We start from the raw sequence: 18,958 nt of genomic DNA on the forward strand, positions 1-18,958 counted from the left end.
TTGTAAAAAAAGGAATTTTGTATAAATATAGCATCCTCATGTTTACATTAGCAGTTACCTTTATAATTGACGAACTAGGAAAGTAATAAGCAAACTATATGAGAAACTAGAGCAAGAATGGTTCAATATCATCGAAAAGAAACTCATACACAAATAAACCCTTCAGCTGTTGGTTATTCCTTCAAACTCAGCTACAACTCACATGGCTTCAAGCTCCTTCGACTTTCAAAAGTATTAAAATGATTGATGTTACAACTAATTTGAAAGAAATTGGGTTCTCTATGACCTTGCAGATGGGTAGTGTAGCCCAGCAGCATACATCTGACTTTGCTTGCTCAACAAATCCTTTTTAACTCAATCGAGTTTCAAAATGGAACTCAGAAAGACTAACATTCTCATGTCTACAGTAACAACGCCATGTATGATACAGAATATGAAAATTAAAAATGGTTTCTCTGTAATCTTGGCAGATGGGTATTGTTTTCAGACTTAAATCCAACTCTGCTTGTCAAAGGGGGAAAAACATTCTCCTTTGATGATTCTAAACGACAAATATCTTCTCATTGGAAGGAGTTCAACTGATAAAGTACTACAAGAAATCCATTTCAACTCAATCCGATTGCAAAATGGAACTCAGAAAACCTAACATCCTCATGACTAGAATATGAATACGGCAAGTAAACCATATGAAAACTAGCACAAAATTGGTTCAATATCATTGCTTATCCAGTCATAAAAATCAAACCTATGTAAATCTTGCATTCGTTAGCAGTTTGGATTATTCCCTTTGAACCCAGCTATAACTCACAAGACTTCACGCAGTTTGGGTAATTTATCTTCATAAGGGAGCACATACTGCTTCAAAAATTTTGGACCAGATAATGAGAAAAATACATGTAACTTGTTTGTTGATTTCCATAACCCTTTAGCTTTCAATATCTCCATCACACGAAATCGAGGAATTAATCTCTTTTCCAAACATAGCACTAAAGGTACCGGGCGGAGAGCAACGTCTGAAGGTGAACTTCCAACAACATTGACCAAAAATTCCATCTTTCTCTGCAATGACTCTGTGGAAAGGAGTAAAAAGCGTGGAAATTTCTTGATTGCAGAAATGAAATCTGAGTTCGACAAACCAAAATTGTTCATGAGCTTGAGTTGGGCCTCAAATTTTTCCGTGCTCACCTGTTGCAGGACATCAAGAATCCAGAGGAACATTCCAGATCCTCGAGGAACTCCAAGCCCCTCAGCTCTATCTATCAAAGCCCGGAGGGATTCAGAATTCTGCACGATGAAGCCGGGGTGCCTTTTAATGACACGAGAAACCCGGTCTTCAGGAATACCACATTCATCCTGTAAGAAGTTCAAGTTAGGGCATACCACATTCTCAATGCTGGCGCTCAAAAACCTATTATAGCCCCGGAGATTCCTGAGGAGGATCTCCTTCGATCCAAATAAACATTCCCAAGCCTTCAATCTGGGGAGAAGCGCGTTCTGGGCGTCGAGGTAGAGAATGAAGGGGTGCCGCAAAACGGCATTGGCGATGTCGGACTCAGATAACCCCATGTCGCGCAAAATTTTAAACTTTGGAGCGAGACTGTTCTCCACATCCCCGCAGAGAAATCCTGGCCTCCAAGATATTATCTTTATGAGATTAGCACCATCAAGGCCATGAGATCTGAAGAATCCAAGAACAGCATCGGGCTTCTCGGTGGACTGAAAGCAGGGGAGCGACTTTGAGACCTTGGAAGCGTCGTCGGCGGAGAACCCGCATGTATTCACGAGGTACTCGACCATGAAATGGGGATCGGGAGAAGCGGTAGTGCCTGAGGAGGAGACGGATGTGCCGGTGGAGAAGAAGACGCAACGGAGTTGCGTCGACGGAGGGAGCGCATGGCGGCGGACCAGGGAGTGAAGCATCGCGTCGGCGCGTCAAGCGACAACCGTAGGGACGACTTAAATAGATCCCGTAAAACCCTACTTGTATCACCTTTATTGGAGCATCTGCATTTTACAAAGGCGTAGGGGTAGAATATGTAATCTATCAAAAAGAAGTATCGTAGTTCTCTTTGTATCAAAAGGTGCATAAAAAAATTATAATTTCTCTGTTAACTCTTCCGTCAACCACTGTTTCTAATTCATCATTTTTAAGTATCCAAATCACCTTTTTAATTATAAATCAAATTTGTAATTTGGATGCACATGTTCTCCATTTCTCTTCCTGATCTTATAAACACTAAATGATTATAAACTCCACTTATCATACATCCTCATGATGATCGACAGAATTGCACAAGATGAATTCAAAGGACAACAACGATTAACATCCTCAACGTTGAATGACAAACTTCTAACAAGAGTTAAATTAGTAGAAAAAGACATATAAAGATTTATCAATATATGTATAAATTTATTACGGTAAAATAGGTTAGTATTGTTTAAAAAAAAATCACTTTTGTAGCAAAGTATAAAATACGGCAACAAATAATAATTAAATAATAAGCTTTAATAGACGATAATTTTAATGGAATTTTTAGAAATTTATAAAAATTTTCTGAAATTTAATTGGAGCCTGTACGACATATTTAGAGAGGATGCACTTGTGGGCTTGAGAAAAGTCAATTTGGAATACTCAAATATGGGAGTTGATTGAGGAATAAACTTAAATTTGATTTACCAAATCCTAAGTTATAAATATAAATATCTTCTCCCCTAAGCTCTCGGCGCCAAACCCTTTGCCCGTGCCCTAGCTTCCCCTTCCCCCGCGACGCCGAGTTTCCCCTTTCCCTCCTCACTGTCGCTCGACGCCGCTCCCCCCTCCTCTACCGAGCCTCTTCTCCCCAAGCCGTCATCAGTCCTTTTCTCCGTCGAGCAACAGCCACCGAGTTTCCGCACCTGTGCCGACCATTCTCCCTCGCACGAGCACCGCACAGCCGGCGTTTTCCTCTCCTTGCACGAGCATCTGACCCCTTTCTCTCTTCCTCCTCACGCCAGCATCGGAGACGCTCGCCACCGCATACGATTGCCGCAGGTCCTCTAACCGCCATCGCTGGGAAGCAGTTGTTTGATCCCTCATCCCCAAACCACCGCCGGCCTCTTCTCCCCTCTTGAGCCATCACCACCAGTGATCTTTCCCCTAGTAGGTATGGAAGTTTGTCTCCCTTGGTAGCTAAGCATAGGGATTAAAGGATGGTTCGGATTTTTGTGGCATTGCTTGATTTATTGCTCTAGAGAGATTTGAAGTTTCAGATAGATATTGTTTAATGAGGTTCTGGTTTTTCCAAGATGGTTCTTGTTTATTCATCGAGTTTTTGTTTTCTTGTGTTGGTTGTATTCTATTTGAAAAGGGTTCGGGATGTATAGATAGGTGTTTCCTCATGTAGGTTTGTAAGTGATCCAAATGATGTCCCTGTCTTAGATCAATGTTTTTCCTCAAGTTATCTATTATTTAGGGGATAAAAGTAGTAGGTTGTAATATGATTTCTAAGGTTGTAGGCAAGGAATTTTAGTGCATGTTTGTGATTTCCTGGACCTACCGATACGTTTGTGCTCTGTGACGGTTTGGATATTAATGGAGTCTGATTCCGGATGAGTTTTTTTTCTTTTGTTTCAAGTAGCGTTGTTCTTTTCCTTGGCTTTGATTTCGGTTGGACAGATTGTGGTTGGTCATTACAAATGTTCATGCTACTTTATGCGGTATTTCGAGTTTTGGAACGGAATTTTGGCCGAAACGAGGTTTGTTGTCGTTGTTCTGGTTTCAGTAGTTAACTATGAATTTGAGGTTTGTTGTATGATTGCTAGATGACTTGTGCTATTGGGAATTAGTTAATGGGTTTCTCTTTAGCTGGTTGTGATGTAGTGGGTAGACTAAGGAGGTTGTAATGAGATTTCAATATGGTCTATGCTCTTGAGATGATTTCAATATTCTTTGGATCCCTTGGGGAAGATTTCCATTGGTGGTGTTCTAAAGTTGATTTGTGTCCATGCTTGATTATGATTTCGGTTTGTTTTCTTTCCGGTTGGGATAGATTTAGATGGTGTAGATTTTAATTAAGGATTTATTTATTGGATTTGGGTGAATCGAGGTTCATAGTTGAACTAGGGCTTTTTCCTAATTAAGTTAGGTTTCGGTTTAGCTAGTGTCGTTTGTGAAATTAGTTAAATTGTACATCACGTGATTTGCAGGACGTTGATTGAAGATGGTTGACTCGATCTACATATAAAGGCGGGTACTTCTTGCTTTGTTTTCTTTTAGTACTTTGACCTTAGTGCATGAATTATTTTGGATAAGGACTGTTTTTACCTTGACTCAACTCTTATTTTCCTGCGCTTGATACTTCCACGCAATCTTTGAGAAATTCGTTTCCATATCTATACAGTCTCTTTTGTTGTCCATGATTGGTAGCAGATACTGGATACCATGTTTGTATGCTTTAACTGTTGCTTATTTATGTACGATATTGAGCATGCTGGCTTCATGTAGCATACCTGTTTCTGCTTATATATATATATATATATGATGACTGTTGCATTGTTCGAATCATGTCATTGCATGCATGCCGCATCCTCGGCCACTCGAGAGAGTGGTAGCTGGAGTTGATGTCGCTTGTCCTGTCGTGTCACACTCGGCCACTCGTGTGAGTGGTAGCTGGAGTTACGAGCAGCAGGGACCCCGTCACAGATGTAGCTAGTTAGCTACTATGCAACTGTCCCCTCGGCCACTCGTGTGAGTGGTAGCTGGAGCGGTGTACAGTTTGTCACTGACCCGGCCTCTCGACCATACAGGGGTCATGGTGCAGAGAGGTGGGCGGAAGTGACCATCCGTGCATATGCTGTTGTTATTATATTTGTATTGGCTGCTGCTGTTTATATATGCTGTTATTGCTTATTTACTGCTGTTGTTCGCATATGCTGATGTGTTTGTGTTGAGATATATTCTCGTTGCCGATGTTTAGTCATTGGAAATTTGTATATACCTTGCTTATTACTTCTGTAGTTATGAGCAGTACTGTAGCAGATTAGTACCAGTTCTAACCTACTATACCTAGCCTAGGATATGGTTTCAGGTATGAGCATTTGTTTTGATTCTATTTTAGTATCTGCTATTTCCTCTTATGAGACTGTATATTTTTGGCACTTTCTATCTGTATATTATGTTCATGTACTATCTTATTTTTACCCGCTGAGTTCCAATACTCACCACCCCACAAAATGATTTTCTTTCGCCAGGTAACAGGTATATGAGTCATGGATGCTTGGAGAGATGTCGGCCGCCAGTCCTGGGTCCTATGTCACACTCGAGAGTAGTTTCTTTTTTTTTGGGGTTTTGTTATCGTTTGGGTGGTATGTTGATTTTGTGTATTTTTGCTTTTCAATAAGTCGATGTGAACTTTAGAGTCAAGTCTGGTGATTTCAGGTATTTTTTTTGTTAGTGCCGTTTTTGGTCTTATGTTCATATTGTTTTGTGTTTTTCCGCTGCATTTATGTTGTTGTATGTTTACTTTCAGCCGTGTAGGCTTATTAAACTGCGTGGTTGTGTTTGTTTTGTTCCAGCCGAGTGGGCTGATGATATAAACTGTGTGTTTGTGTATAAATTCCAGCCGAATGTGGCTGAGGTATATTTTGTATGTAGTAATGCGTCAGATTGTCACCCGTACAGGGGAGATGCTGTCGAAATTTCTTCGGACAGGGACTCCTTTGGGGGCGTGACAATTTTATGGTATCAGAGTGGTTTCGATCTTGGTTTGCTTTATGATTTTTTCGAGTTAATTCCGTGTTCTGGGTTTTATTTTTTTGAGATTTCGATTTGGCTTCGACCCCTTGATGTGACTCTTGAGTTTTGGGACTAGGCAGCGGCAGGACATCTCCGAGTTATAGGATGTGAGTGATCCACTGCTAAATCATTTTCCTTACATACTTATTATTAACAGGAATGGCACGAAAAGGGTCAACTGCTATGCATCACCGTGGACAAGGTCGACCACGAAAACAACTCATGGTATCGATGGGTCCCGAACCTACTGGCCAAGAGATGGAGTTTACAGGAAACCCGAATGAGGTTGATTCAGGTAGCAGTGATCGGAATCCTCCAACCTCTACTAGGGAGAATGAGTTATGGACGCCGGGGGTACCACCTTCTATACCTGCTCCAGACACTACTGGTTGGGTGATGGATAGAGCCCGAATACCATTGTTGGCGAAGTCTGTGAAAGATCGAACTACTCTGTTTCATGGGGGTGCTGACCCTTGGGCGGCTCGTAGCTGGTTGAAGAACTTGGAGGGCACATTTTGGTACATGAAGTGTACAGATGAAGAGAAGGTGGAGTTGGATGCATATCATCTTCGGGATCAAGCCGTCACTTGGTGGAACATGCAGAAGACGATCTTTGGGGATCAACACATCACGTGGCAGATGTACCGAGAGGCATTTGCGAGACAGTATTTCCCGGTTACATTTTGTCTAGACCGTCGTCAAGAGTTTCTGAACCTCAAGCAAGGCGACCGTTCTGTGATGGAGTATAATGCAGAATTCAGTAGATTGGCCGAGTTTTGTCCTCATCTGGTGGCTCAGGATTATGATCGGATGCATCAGTTTACTCAGGGACCGACGGCATACATACGACTCAAGATGTCCGGATTTCCCGGTAGTTCCTATCGAGAGGTCTTAGATCGGGCGTTATTCATTGAGATGACTCAGCAACAGGTGAATTTGGAAAAAAGTAATAATAAACAAGTGACACAGAAGAAAGAGAAAAGAGGGCAAAGCTCACAGGTTACTTCAGGAGGGTCCTCTCCACCTTAGAAGACAAGGCGAACCTCGGGTGGGGGTTCTCGTTCCTCTCAACGAGACCGGAAGAACAACTTTGGAGGGATCATGTGTTTTTAGTGTGGCTCCAAAAGTCATACCAAAAACGATTGCCCGTTGGATCACGCTATATGCTTCTATTGTAAGCTTCTAGGGCACGAGAGTCAGAATTGCCCTCTGAAGGCTCAGTTGGAGACGACTCAAGATATCACTCAGGGAGGCCGACCCGCCCAGCCACGACAGCAGAAAGGACCTCAGAGGACTCAGAACGCTTCGTATCAACGACAACTGTCGGGGCCCCAGGGAAAAGTGTACCATATCCAGAGTCAGGAGTATCCAGTGATGCCAGCGACCACGCAGTACTCTACTGCAGCGTCCCCTTATCAGACATATCCGGTACAGCAAGACCCTGCACTTCCATCCCAGCCCTATCAGTCATTCCAGCCGCAACCTCAGCCTCAGTACCGGCAGCAACAGCAGGGTGTCGCTCCTCCACTTCCACATCAGTCTACTTCAGGGATGCTACCATCGAGTGCAGAGGTGGGTCGTGGTTATGCCGTCACACGGGAGGAGGCGCAGCAGGCTAAGGGATTGGACTTCCGAGGTATTAACCACTTTATACATTAGTGTAGATCTACTGATATATACTGGTAGTTCTCATTCGTTCGTCTCTCGGGTATCTTTGGATAAGATCGGGAGTTACCTACACGTCGGACGCATGAGTTAACAGTATCTGTACCATCTAAAGGGGTATTTAATATAAGTCAAGAGGTCAAGAATGCTCTTTGGACTTAGATGGTTAGACACTTGTGATGGATCTACAAGTGTGGGAAAAGGTGGGGTTTGACATTATCCTAAGCTTAGATTGGATGGCGATAAAACATGTCATTTGTTGTTTAACACAATTAGGTCGTAAATTTGAAGACCAAATTTTTATTAGTGGGGGAGAATGTAAAATACGGCAATAAATAATAATTAAATAATAAGCTTTAATAGACGAAAAACCTTAATGGAATTTTTAGAAATTTATAGAAATTTTCTGGGATTTAATTGGAGCCTGTACGACATATTTAGAGGGGATGCACTTGTGGGCTTGAGAAAAGTCTATTTGGAATACCCAAATATGGGAGTTGATTGAGGAATAAACTTAAATTTGATTTACCGAATCCTAAGTTCTAAATATAAATATCTTCTCCCCTAAGCTCTCGGCGCTAAACCCTTTGCTCGTGCCCTAGCTTCCCCTTCTCCCACGGTGCCGAGCTTCCCCTTTCCCTCCTCACTGCCGCCCGACGCCGCTCCCCCCTCCTCCGCCGAGCCTCTTCTCCCCAAGCCGTCATCAGTCCTTTTCTCCGTCGAGCAACAGCCGCCGAGTTTCCGCACCTGTGCCGACCTTTCTCCCTCGCACGAGCACCGCACAGCCGGCGTTTTCCTCTCCTTGAACGAGCATCCGACCCCTTTCTCTCTTCCTCCTCACGCCAGCATCGGAGACGCTCGCCACCGCACACAATTACCGTAGGTCCTCTAACCGCCATCGCTGGGAAGCAGTTGTTTGATCCCTCATCCCCAAACCACCGCCGGCCTCTTCTCCCCTCTTGAGCCATCACCACCGGTGATCTTTCCCCTAGTAGGTATGGAAGTTTGTCTCCCTTGGTAGCTAAGCGTAGGGATTAGAGGATGGTCCGGATTTTTGTGGCATTGCTTGATTTATTGCTCTAGAGAGATTTGAAGTTTCAGATAGATATTGTTTAATGAGGTTCTGGTTTTTCCAAGATGGTTCTTGTTTATTCATCGAGTTTTTGTTTTCTTGTGTTGGTTGTATTCTATTTGAAAAGGATTCGGGATGTATAGATAGGCGTTTCCTCATGTAGGTTTGTAAGTGATCCAAATGATGTCCCTGTCTTAGATCAATGTTTTTCCTCAAGTTATCTATTATTTAGGGGATAAAAGTAGTAGGTTGTAATATGATTTCTAAGGTTGTAGGCAAGGGATTTTAGTGCATGTTTGTGATTTCCTGGACCTACCGATACGTTTGTGCTCTGTGACGGTTTGGATATTAATGGAGTCTGATTCCAGATGAGTTTTTTTCTTTTGTTTCAAGTAGCGTTGTTCTTTTCCTTGGCTTTGATTTCGGTTGGACAGATTGTGGTTGGTCATTACCAATGTTCATGCTACTTTATGCGGTATTTCGAGTTTTGGAACGGAATTTTGGCCGAAACGAGGTTTGTTGTCGCTGTTCTGGTTTCAGTAGTTAACTATGAATTTGAGGTTTGTTGTATGATTGCTAGATGGCTTTTGCTATTGGGAATTGGTTAATGGGTTTCTCTTTAGCTGGTTGTGATGTAGTGGGTAGACTAAGGAGGTTGTAATGAGATTTCAATATGGTCTATGCTCTTGAGATGATTTCAATATTCTTTGGATCCCTTGGGGAAGATTTCCATTGGTGGTGTTCTAAAGTTGATTTGTGTCCATGCTTGATTATGATTTCGGTTTGTTTTCTTTCCGGTTGGGATAGATTTAGATGGTGTGGATTTTAATTAAGGATTTATTCATTGGATTTGGGTGAATCGAGGTTCATAGTTGAACTAGGGTTTTTTCCTAATTAAGTTAGGTTTCAGTTTAGCTAGTGTCGTTTGTGAAATTAGCTAAATTGTACATCACGTGATTTGCAGGACGTTGATTGAAGATGGTTGACTCGATCTACATATAAAGGCGGGTACTTCTTACTTTGTTTTCTTTTAGTACTTTGACCTTAGTGCATGAATTATTTTGGATAAGGACTAATTTTACCTTGACTCCACTCTTATTTTCCTGCGCTTGATACTTCCACGCAATCTTTGAGAAATTCGTTTCCATATCTATACAGTCTCTTTTGTTGTCCATGATCGGTAGCAGATACTAGATACCATGTTTGTATACTTTAACTGTTGCTTATTTATGTACGATATTGAGCATGCTGGCTTCATGTAGCATACCTGTTTCTGATTATATATATATATATATATATATATATATATATATATAATGACTGTTGCATTGTTCGCATCATTTCATTGAATGCATGCCGCATCCTCGGCCACTCGATAGAGTGGTAGCTGGAGTTGATGCCGCTTGTCCTGTCGTGCCGCACTCGGCCACTCGTGTGAGTGGTAGCTGGAGTTACGAGCAGCAGGGACCCCGTCGCAGATGTAACTAGTTACCTACTATGCAACTGTCCCCTCGGCCACTCGTGTGAGTGGTAGCTGGAGCGGTGTACAGTCTGTCACTGACCCGACCTTTCGACCATACAGGGGTCATGGTGCAGAGAGATGGGCGGGAGTGACCATCCGTGCATACGCTGTTGTTATTATATTTGTATTGGCTGTTGCTGTTTATATATGCTGTTATTGCTTATTTATTGCTATTGTTCGCATATGCTGATGTGCTTGTGTTGAGATATATTCTCGTTGCCGATGTTTAGTCATTGGAAATTTATATATACCTTGCTTATTACCTCTGTAGTTATGAGCAGTACTGTAGCAGATTAGTACCAGTTCTAACCTACTATACCTAGCCTAGGATATGATTTCAGGTATGAGCATTTGTTTTGATTCTATTTTAGTATCTGCTATTTCCTCTTATGAGACTGTATACTTTTGACACTTTCTATCTGTATATTATGTTCATGCACTATCTTATCTTTATCCGCTGAGTTCCAATACTCACCACCCCACAAAATGGTTTTATTTCGCCAGGTAACAGGTAGATGAGTCATGGATGCTTGGAGAGATGTCGGCCGCCAGTCCTGGGTCCTATGTCACACTCGAGAGTAGTTTCTTTTTTTTTTTTGGGTTTTGTTATCGTTTGGGTGGTATGTTGATTTTGTGTATTTTTGCTTTTCAATAAGTCGATGTGAACTTTGGAGTCAAGTCTGGTGATTTCAGGTATTTTTTTGTTAGTGCCGTTGTTGGTCTTATGTTCATATTGTTTTGTGTTTTTCCACTGCATTTACGTTGTTGTGTGTTTACTTTCAGACGTGTAGGCTTATTAAACTGCGTGGTTGTGTTTGTTTTGTTCCAGCCGAGTGGGTTGATGATATAATCTGCGTGGTTGTGTATAAATTCCAGCCGAATGTGGCTGATGTATATTTTGTATGTAGTAATGCGTCAGATTGTCACCCGTACAGGGGAGATGCTGTCGAAATTTCTTCGGACATGGACTCCTTTGGGGGCGTGACACAAAGGGTGATGAAAAAATCGTGTTTATGATGTTATTGGATGTGTGGAGAATAAATATTGAACAATACCTGTAATATGATATACTTCATCACTTAATTAGTTTGCAAGGTGCTCCAATGTGTTGCTAGATTTCAGCTAGACGTTGCTCATACAAGTTAGGTTGATATGGTAGGTAACAACACATTGGGTTGGATATGCGATCATATCAGGTCCACTTTCTTCGTTGATCAAAATTTTGGTTTGATACCATATCTACCTTCTCATTGCTCAACCCGTCGTAGTTATCTAGAGTTTGCATAAATTCAATTAACCTAAATCCATCAGTGGATTTTAACCAAAACCCACTAATTGACCTAAACATTTTTTATTACACCTATCTAACATGTTGTGAGTTTCTGGTGTTGCAAGGAGTTAAATTGTGCTATCCTTTGCTTATTTAGGGCTCTCAGTCGTTGTCCAATGTTATGAGATGTTTCTGCTTCAATGCGGGCATGATATCATCCTATATTAGGCCTAAGTTGGGCCTGATATCATCCCCTATCAGGCCCAACATGGGTCTGATATGGGATGTTATTAGGCTCAATGTGATCTTTAGTTAAAACTTAGATTTTACAACATATATACCTTTCCTTGCTCAACCCATCCTAGTGGTTGAAAATATGCAAAATTACAAAAACCCTATGTCTATCAGTTGGATTCTGTCACCACCATTGATAAATTATGAAAAATCTAATGTACACCATATCTAACGTTATGTGGTCTTTACTAAATTAATATGTACAACAACACTTGATTATGTAGATGTAATGTTACTAAATTAGTTTTTAAATTTTTTTATCATAGACGATCATATTACTGAAGAAATTCTCTCTGAGATATGGAATACGTTTGATGAAAATTCTTGCAGGGGACATGAAGTTAATATAGGAGAATTATCTAGAACAAATATTCCATCATCTTCTGAGTATAGTGGTGTGCAAAACACAAATAAAAATACAAGCAGCATGTTGACATTTGATTTAAATGAAGAAGCAAGTCTTCTAGAAGATGAGGTTTTGAATCCTTGTACAACGCTTGTTGATTACTTTGAGCCTACTTAGAGTGAGGAGATAGAGCATTATACCCCGAATTGGAGAGGAATTACAATGCAATACAAATATACAAGAATTCTTAGCTGATAATATGTAGATTGAACAATATGAAATCTCCCTAGAGCAATATAGTGACTTAAAGGAGGAGTTCCCAATAGTTGATGATCCATATATTCTAAATTCTCGACTGTTCCAAAGGTCAATTGAAGAGGCAATAGATGAGCATGAATTTTGTGTCGGGCAGATTTTTTCGTCTCAACAAGAGTGTAAAAATGCACTTGTTAAATATGTCATGGTTAAATATATAAATATAATCCAGTTGACACCCGAAAAAATAAAGTAAAAGGTGTCTACTTCAATCAACCATGTGCATGGAGAGTAGTTGCCTGGGGGATGTAGAGTTCACTGTTACGAAATATGTAAAGGAACACCAATGTGGCACTATTAGGGAAAGTGTTGATCACCAAACATGCTCTTCCTCCTTTGTAACGTCTTTTGTTGAAGAGCATTTTCTTACTAATGAACAGTACAAACCAAGTATGATTATGTCAGATATAAAAGTTAGGTTTGGAGTAACTATATCATACAGAAAAATATACATAGCTCGGGAGAAAGCGATAAGAAAGTCGTTGGAGATTATGATCAAGCATATAGAGATTTTTCACTATATCCACGTAAGTTAAGAGTCAGGGATCCTGAAATCTATATGACACTACACAGGAATGAGGATAATCAGTTCGAACACTGTTTTTGGGGTTTTGGAGCTTGTAGAAGAGTATTCAGGTCTTATCTACGTAAATTGATTAGAATTGATGCCACATATCTAAGAGGAAAGTATATGGGTGTGTTGTCGATGTTTACAACAATTGATGTTAATGGCAATGTCCTCCCAGTAGCCTTTGGCATCGCTGAAGTTGAATGTGGGTCTGCGTGGGAGTGATTTTTGGATCATACAAAGAGATTCTTTACTATTGATGCATAGTCAATGAGTATAGTATCAGATAGACATTGTGGCATTATATCAGTAATAAGGAAAGTCTACCCAACTGCCCATCATACTTTCTATTCCCACCATATGTCTTGCAATATGACAATAGGTCAGCTTTAGGCTTGTTTTGGGTCATAGCACGAGCAAACACATCACTACAATATGATCTCATAATGCATTCCATGCTTAAAACACATCCAGATGCCCATAAGTGGCTTCAGGACATTGACCCTAAAAGATTGGCTAATGCACACTTTAGTGGGAAAAGGTACTCAATGCTAACCACCAATTGTGTAGAGAGTTTAAATGCTTTGTTCAAGCATACACGTGAACTTTCCATAAATAGGTTAATCGATAATATCATATGAAAGGTAGCTCAATGGTTCTTTAACCATAGGAAGGAAGCCTCAAATGGTATGTTGCTTTAACACCTCATACTACCAAAGAAAATGGATTCAAGGAGAGAGAAAGCTAGACGATATAAAGTCCACCCCTACTCTCAATCTGAAATGGAAGTAGAGATATGGGTTGCTTCATTCATTGTTGATTTGGAAAGAAAATATTATAACTATGGAGTGTTTCAAATATCCGTACTGCCTTGCTCACATGCTATTGTCGTCATCATTCACCGGAACATGGATACCCTCCCATATTGTGAGCATTATTTTCATTCACGGAATTAGACTGCGACATACATGGATCGTATTTACCCCTGTTGGAGCAAGGAATTTTGACCTAAGGGCCTAAACAATATTATAGTTCTATGTCCCCGTAGCCTTGTGCAGTCGGGTAGGCGAAATAAGGCACAGATCGAGTCAAAACATAATTGGAAGATAAAAATCAAATGCAGTCAGTGCAAACAACTATGCCTTAATCATAGGACCTATAAAATGCTACCAGCCCATGGTTCTTGACTTACTTGTATATGTATAAATGAATGTGATGCTTGATTTATATATTTTGTAAGCAGGAGGAATGTATCCATATATTTTGTATGCAGTACATTCATAGTGATGTAAGAAAAATAGTTGTGGAAAGTCATGTTGCTGTTATATTTGTGTTTGTAGAATTTGTAAACCAATCCCAACAAGGCAGAACTAATACTTCACACTATATCTCCAATTTGTAAACCAAAAAATGAGCTAACAGTTGTGAAGTTTCAGAAATATAATAGGCTCAATCCAATGGTGCATTTCAACTCTACAGGATGGGATTGGAAATTTAGAAGTCTTGTAAATTTATTTTCAACTCTAACTAAGTCATGGCTTAAACCAAATGGTTCGTGTTGTTATTTTTAAAAGGCTATAGGTCGAGCACTTGATGTGAAGTAATTTAAACGTGTGATTGGAAATTTCTAATTCTATTGAAATTTAGCTTAAATATCTTATTAATCGTTGACAGTTAAAATAAATTGATGGTAAGGTAGATATTTTTTCCTATAAATTAAAATTCGAAATGTTGTGTATTGTTGTTCATTGAATGGAAATCCACAAGTTTCACATGTTTCGGGGCGAAATGGAACGAAGCAAAAACTGTATTTGTATTGGTTAGAACCAAGATTTGACACCATATATAGATTCTTCTCTCTCAAACCTTCCTAGGGAATGAGAATTTAAAGAAATTCAAGTGTCGTAGGCCCATCAGTGGATTTCGGTTAAAACCCACTGATGGACCTAGACTTCTCCAATTGAACCCATTTAAAGTCTTGTGAGTTTGTAGTATTGTAAGGACTCCAACGGTGCTATATATTACTTATTTAAAGCTCTCTATAGATGATCGAGCATTTCTAGAATGTTCAGCCTTGAAGTTGGGCCTGATATGGGATAATACAGGCCCAGGTTGAACTTGATATAAGATATATCAAGCTCAAGTTGAGCCTGATAAGGTATCCTATCAGGCCCAACGTAGGTCTGATTGCTTTGCACCTCGATCAGTTTGTTCAACCGATCACAATCTAAGTTGATGATCTCGATATCTAAAACCTGAGGTTATATTTCCGTTCTATAAACTAAAAATTTACTACGTATTGTGATTTTTGAATTAGTTTAGAAATTTAAATAGGATATAGATCGAGCACTTGATGTGAAATAATTTAAATATGTGATTGGAAATTTCTAAAAAAAAATAAGATGATTATTTAGAGAAAATGGATTTTTTTTTTAAATCTAACTATTTAAACCTTGCTGTCTTCCCTGTACACCATCCAATCCTGAATCAATACTTCATCCATGAAAATAAATTAGTGGAGCTTTTACACCATAAGTACTTGTGCCCACAACCATCTACCTAAGTTTTTCCACCAAATTCAAGGCCAACACATGTTGCAACAGAGGATCGAGCCTAGCCTATTTTTAGTTCTACTACACCTTAACCACAGCAGCATGCCCGTCGGAGCAATAGACGTAGTTTTTTAAAACAATTTACAATGTGCAAAATTATATAGATAGTAAATCAAATCCTTAAAGTAACTCTCATTAGATGCCTAATCTCGTTAGGCAAAAGACCGTTGTACTAAAATAAAATACACTCCATCTCATATCTAGCCATGAGACCAACAATGCTAAGGAGGTGAATGATATCAGTTTTTGCTCTAATATTACAAGTTTCGTTTCAATTCTGATTGATTCAACTAATCTTGTTTATAAATAAATCAAATTTTATCACATTGCCATAAAAAAAACATAACACATAAAATAGATTTTCCAGCTTTATAAATCCAATCAAACAACTTGTAGATAGGCACATAAAATTAAAGAATTTAAACAATAAGAAGGTAAAAGATAGAAAAAAAAATACCTCTTTGCAAAGACTAGCTTGCAGAAGCAGCAGAGGGTAAATCACCCAACAAAACTGCCTTGGCGATTGTCCCAGCAAGTATAAGATTTTTATGATCGATTTACAATTTAAATTTCTATACAAGAAGAATCTCAAGCAAACAGTGCTTCACATATATGTAAGAATTTGTAATTTACAACATTCAGAAATACTGTAATTTGTGTGTTAACAAACAAGGAAACTTATGTAGGTGACCGACTCTATTGACATAATACGAGTGACACGTTCAATGATGCTCAACATGAACCAAACTTTACTGGAATATAAGGAAAGAGATTTCTCACTAACCTTGGCAGATGTTACTGTAAAGTAAACCATATGAGAAACTAGAACAAGAATTGTTCAATATCATTGCTTATCTAGAAAAGAAACTCATCACAGGCAAACAATACTTCACACATATGTAAGAATTTGCAATTGACAACATTCAGAAATAGACTGTAATTTTTGTGTTAACAAACAAGGAAATTTAAGAGTGACACTTTCAATGAAGCTGGACAAAGAAGCTTCTAACTCGAATAGAAGGAAAGTGATTTTTCACTAACCTTGGCACATATCACTGCACTACAACATGAGCCAAATTTTGCTGGAAGAAAAAAGAAAAAAAATAACTTTTTTACAATTTAAAAGACACTATGTCTTTTCCTGTGCGAGGAGTTCAACTGACAAGTTCCTAAATAAGCGCTTTGCAAGTCAAACAGGTTGTAAAAAAAGGAATTTTGTATAAATATAGCATCCTCATGTTTACATTAGCAGTTACCTTTATAATTGACGAACTAGGAAAGTAATAAGCAAACTATATGAGAAACTAGAGCAAGAATGGTTCAATATCATCGAAAAGAAACTCATACACAAATAAACCCTTCAGATGTTGGTTATTCCTTCAAACTCAGCTACAACTCACATGGCTTCAAGCTCCTTCAACTTTCAAAAGTATTAAAACGATTGATGTTACAACTAATTTGAAAGAAATTGGGTTCTCTATGACCTTGCAGATGGGTAGTGTAGCCCAGCATACATCTGACTCTGCTTGCTCAACAAATCCTTTTTAACTCAATCGAGTTTCAAAATGGAACTCAGAAAGACTAACATTCTCATGTCTACAGTAACAACGCCATGTATGATACAGAATATGAAAATTAAAAATGGTTTCTCTGTAATCTTGGCAGATGGGTATCGTTTTCAGACTTAAATCCAACTCTGCTTGTCAAAGGGGGAAAAACATTCTCCTTTGATGATTCTAAACGACAAATATCTTCTCATTGGAAGGAGTTCAACTGATAAGGTACTACAAGAAATCCATTTCAACTCAATCCGATTGCAAAATGGAACTCAGAAAACCTAACATCCTCATGGCTAGAATATGAATACGGCAAGTAAACCATATGAAAACTAGGACAAAATTGGTTCAATATCATTGCTTATCCAGTCATAAAAATCAAACCTATGTAAATCTTGCATTCATTAGCAGTTTGGATTATTCCCTTTGAACCCAGCTACAACTCACAAGACTTCACGCAGTTTGGGTAATTTATCTTCATAAGGGAGCACATACTGCTTCAAAAATTTTGGACCAGATAATGAGAAAAATACATGTAACTTGTTTGTTGACTTCCATAACCCTTCAGCTTTCAATATCTCCATCACACGAAATCGAGGAATTAACCTCTTTTCCAAACATAGCACTAAAGGTACCGGGCGGAGAGCAACGTCTGAAGGTGAAATTCCAACAACATTGACCAAAAATTCCATCTTTCTCTGCAATAACTCTATGGAAAGGAGTAAAAAGCGTGGAAATTTCTTGATTGCAGCAATGAAATCTGAGTTCGACAAACCAAAATTGTTCATGAGCTTGAGTTGGGCCTCAAATTTTTCCGTGCTCACCCCTTGCAGTACATCAAGAATCCAGAGGAACATTCCAGATCCTCGAGGAACTCCAAGCCCCTCAGCTCTATCTACCAAAGCCCGGAGGGATTCAGGATTCTGCACGATGAAGCCGGGGTGCCCTTTAATGACATGAGAAACCCGGTCTTCAGGAATACCACATTCATCCTGTAAGAAGTTCAAGTTAGGGCGTACCACATTCTCAATGCTGGTGGTCAAAAACCTATTATAGCCCCGGAGATTCCTGAGGAGGATCTCCCTCGATCCAAATAAACTTTCCCAAACCTTCAATCTCGGGAGCAGCGCGTTCTGGGCGTCGAGGTAAAGAATGTTGGGGTGCCGCAAAACCACATTGGCGATGTCGGACTCAGATAACCCCATGTCGCGCAAAATTTTAAACTTTGGAGCGAGACTGTTCTCCACATCCCTGCAGAGAAATCCTGGCTTCCAAGATATTATCTTTCTGAGATTAGCACCATCAAAGCCATGAGATCTGAAGAATCCAAGAACAGCATCGGGCTTCTCGGTGGACTGAAAGCAGGGGAGCGACTTTGAGACCTTGGAAGCGTCGTCGGCGGAGAACCCGCATGTATTCACGAGGTACTCGACCATGAAATGGGGATCGGGAGAAGCGGTAGTGCCTGAGGAGGAGACGGATGTGCCGGTGGAGAAGAAGACGCAACGGAGTTGCGTCGACGGAGGGAGCGCATGGCGGCGGACCAGGGAGTGAAGCATCGCGTCGGCGCGTCAAGCGACAACCGTAGGGACGACTTAAATAGATCCCGTAAAACCCTACTTGTATCACCTTTATTGGAGCATCTGCATTTTACAAAGGCGTAGGGGTAGAATATGTAATCTATCAAAAAGAAGTATCGTAGTTCTCTTTGTATCAAAAGGTGCATAAAAAAATTATAATTTCTCTGTTAACTCTTCCGTCAACCACTGTTTCTAATTCATCATTTTTAAGTATCCAAATCACCTTTTTAATTATAAATCAAATTTGTAATTTGGATGCACATGTTCTCCATTTCTCTTCCTGATCTTATAAACACTAAATGATTATAAACTCCACTTATCATACATCCTCATGATGATCGACAGAATTGCACAAGATGAATTCAAAGGACAACAACGATTAACA

At 39.8% G+C, this 18,958-nt stretch overlaps 2 protein-coding genes across 2 annotated transcripts; both read right to left on the reverse strand.

Annotated features, from left to right (window-relative positions):
* On the reverse strand, positions 1-1,980 carry LOC122010347 (transcription termination factor MTERF15, mitochondrial-like). The gene has a single exon (XM_042566844.1). It carries the CDS (start codon positions 1,918-1,920, stop codon positions 805-807), a length of 1,116 nt encoding a protein of 371 aa, XP_042422778.1. The 5' UTR covers positions 1,921-1,980; the 3' UTR covers positions 1-804.
* A 14,655-nt stretch (positions 1,981-16,635) lies between these two features.
* Positions 16,636-18,612, reverse strand: LOC122010348 (transcription termination factor MTERF15, mitochondrial-like). The gene is made up of 2 exons (XM_042566845.1): positions 18,013-18,612; positions 16,636-17,916 (listed from the first exon to the last, which is right to left on the reverse strand). Exons 1-2 carry the CDS (start codon positions 18,550-18,552, stop codon positions 17,437-17,439), a joined length of 1,020 nt encoding a protein of 339 aa, XP_042422779.1. The 5' UTR covers positions 18,553-18,612; the 3' UTR covers positions 16,636-17,436.
* Between the last annotated feature and the right edge of the window lie 346 nt (positions 18,613-18,958).

The sequence above is a fragment of the Zingiber officinale genome, chromosome 8A (genome assembly GCF_018446385.1).
Source record: "Zingiber officinale cultivar Zhangliang chromosome 8A, Zo_v1.1, whole genome shotgun sequence".
Classification (NCBI taxonomy): Eukaryota; Viridiplantae; Streptophyta; class Magnoliopsida; order Zingiberales; family Zingiberaceae; genus Zingiber; species Zingiber officinale.

What these genes read in the sequence shown, in the direction of transcription:
- LOC122010347 (XM_042566844.1), bottom strand. Translation starts at nt 1,920, where the DNA reads ATGCTTCACTCCCTGGTCCGCCGCCATGCGCTCCCTCCGTCGACGCAA.
- LOC122010348 (XM_042566845.1), bottom strand. Translation starts at nt 18,552, where the DNA reads ATGCTTCACTCCCTGGTCCGCCGCCATGCGCTCCCTCCGTCGACGCAA. An exon ending in CCACCAGCATTGAGAATGTG is followed by an intron (nt 17,917 to 18,012) that starts GTACGCCCTAAC and finishes TTCATCGTGCAG; the next exon opens with AATCCTGAATCCCTCCGGGC.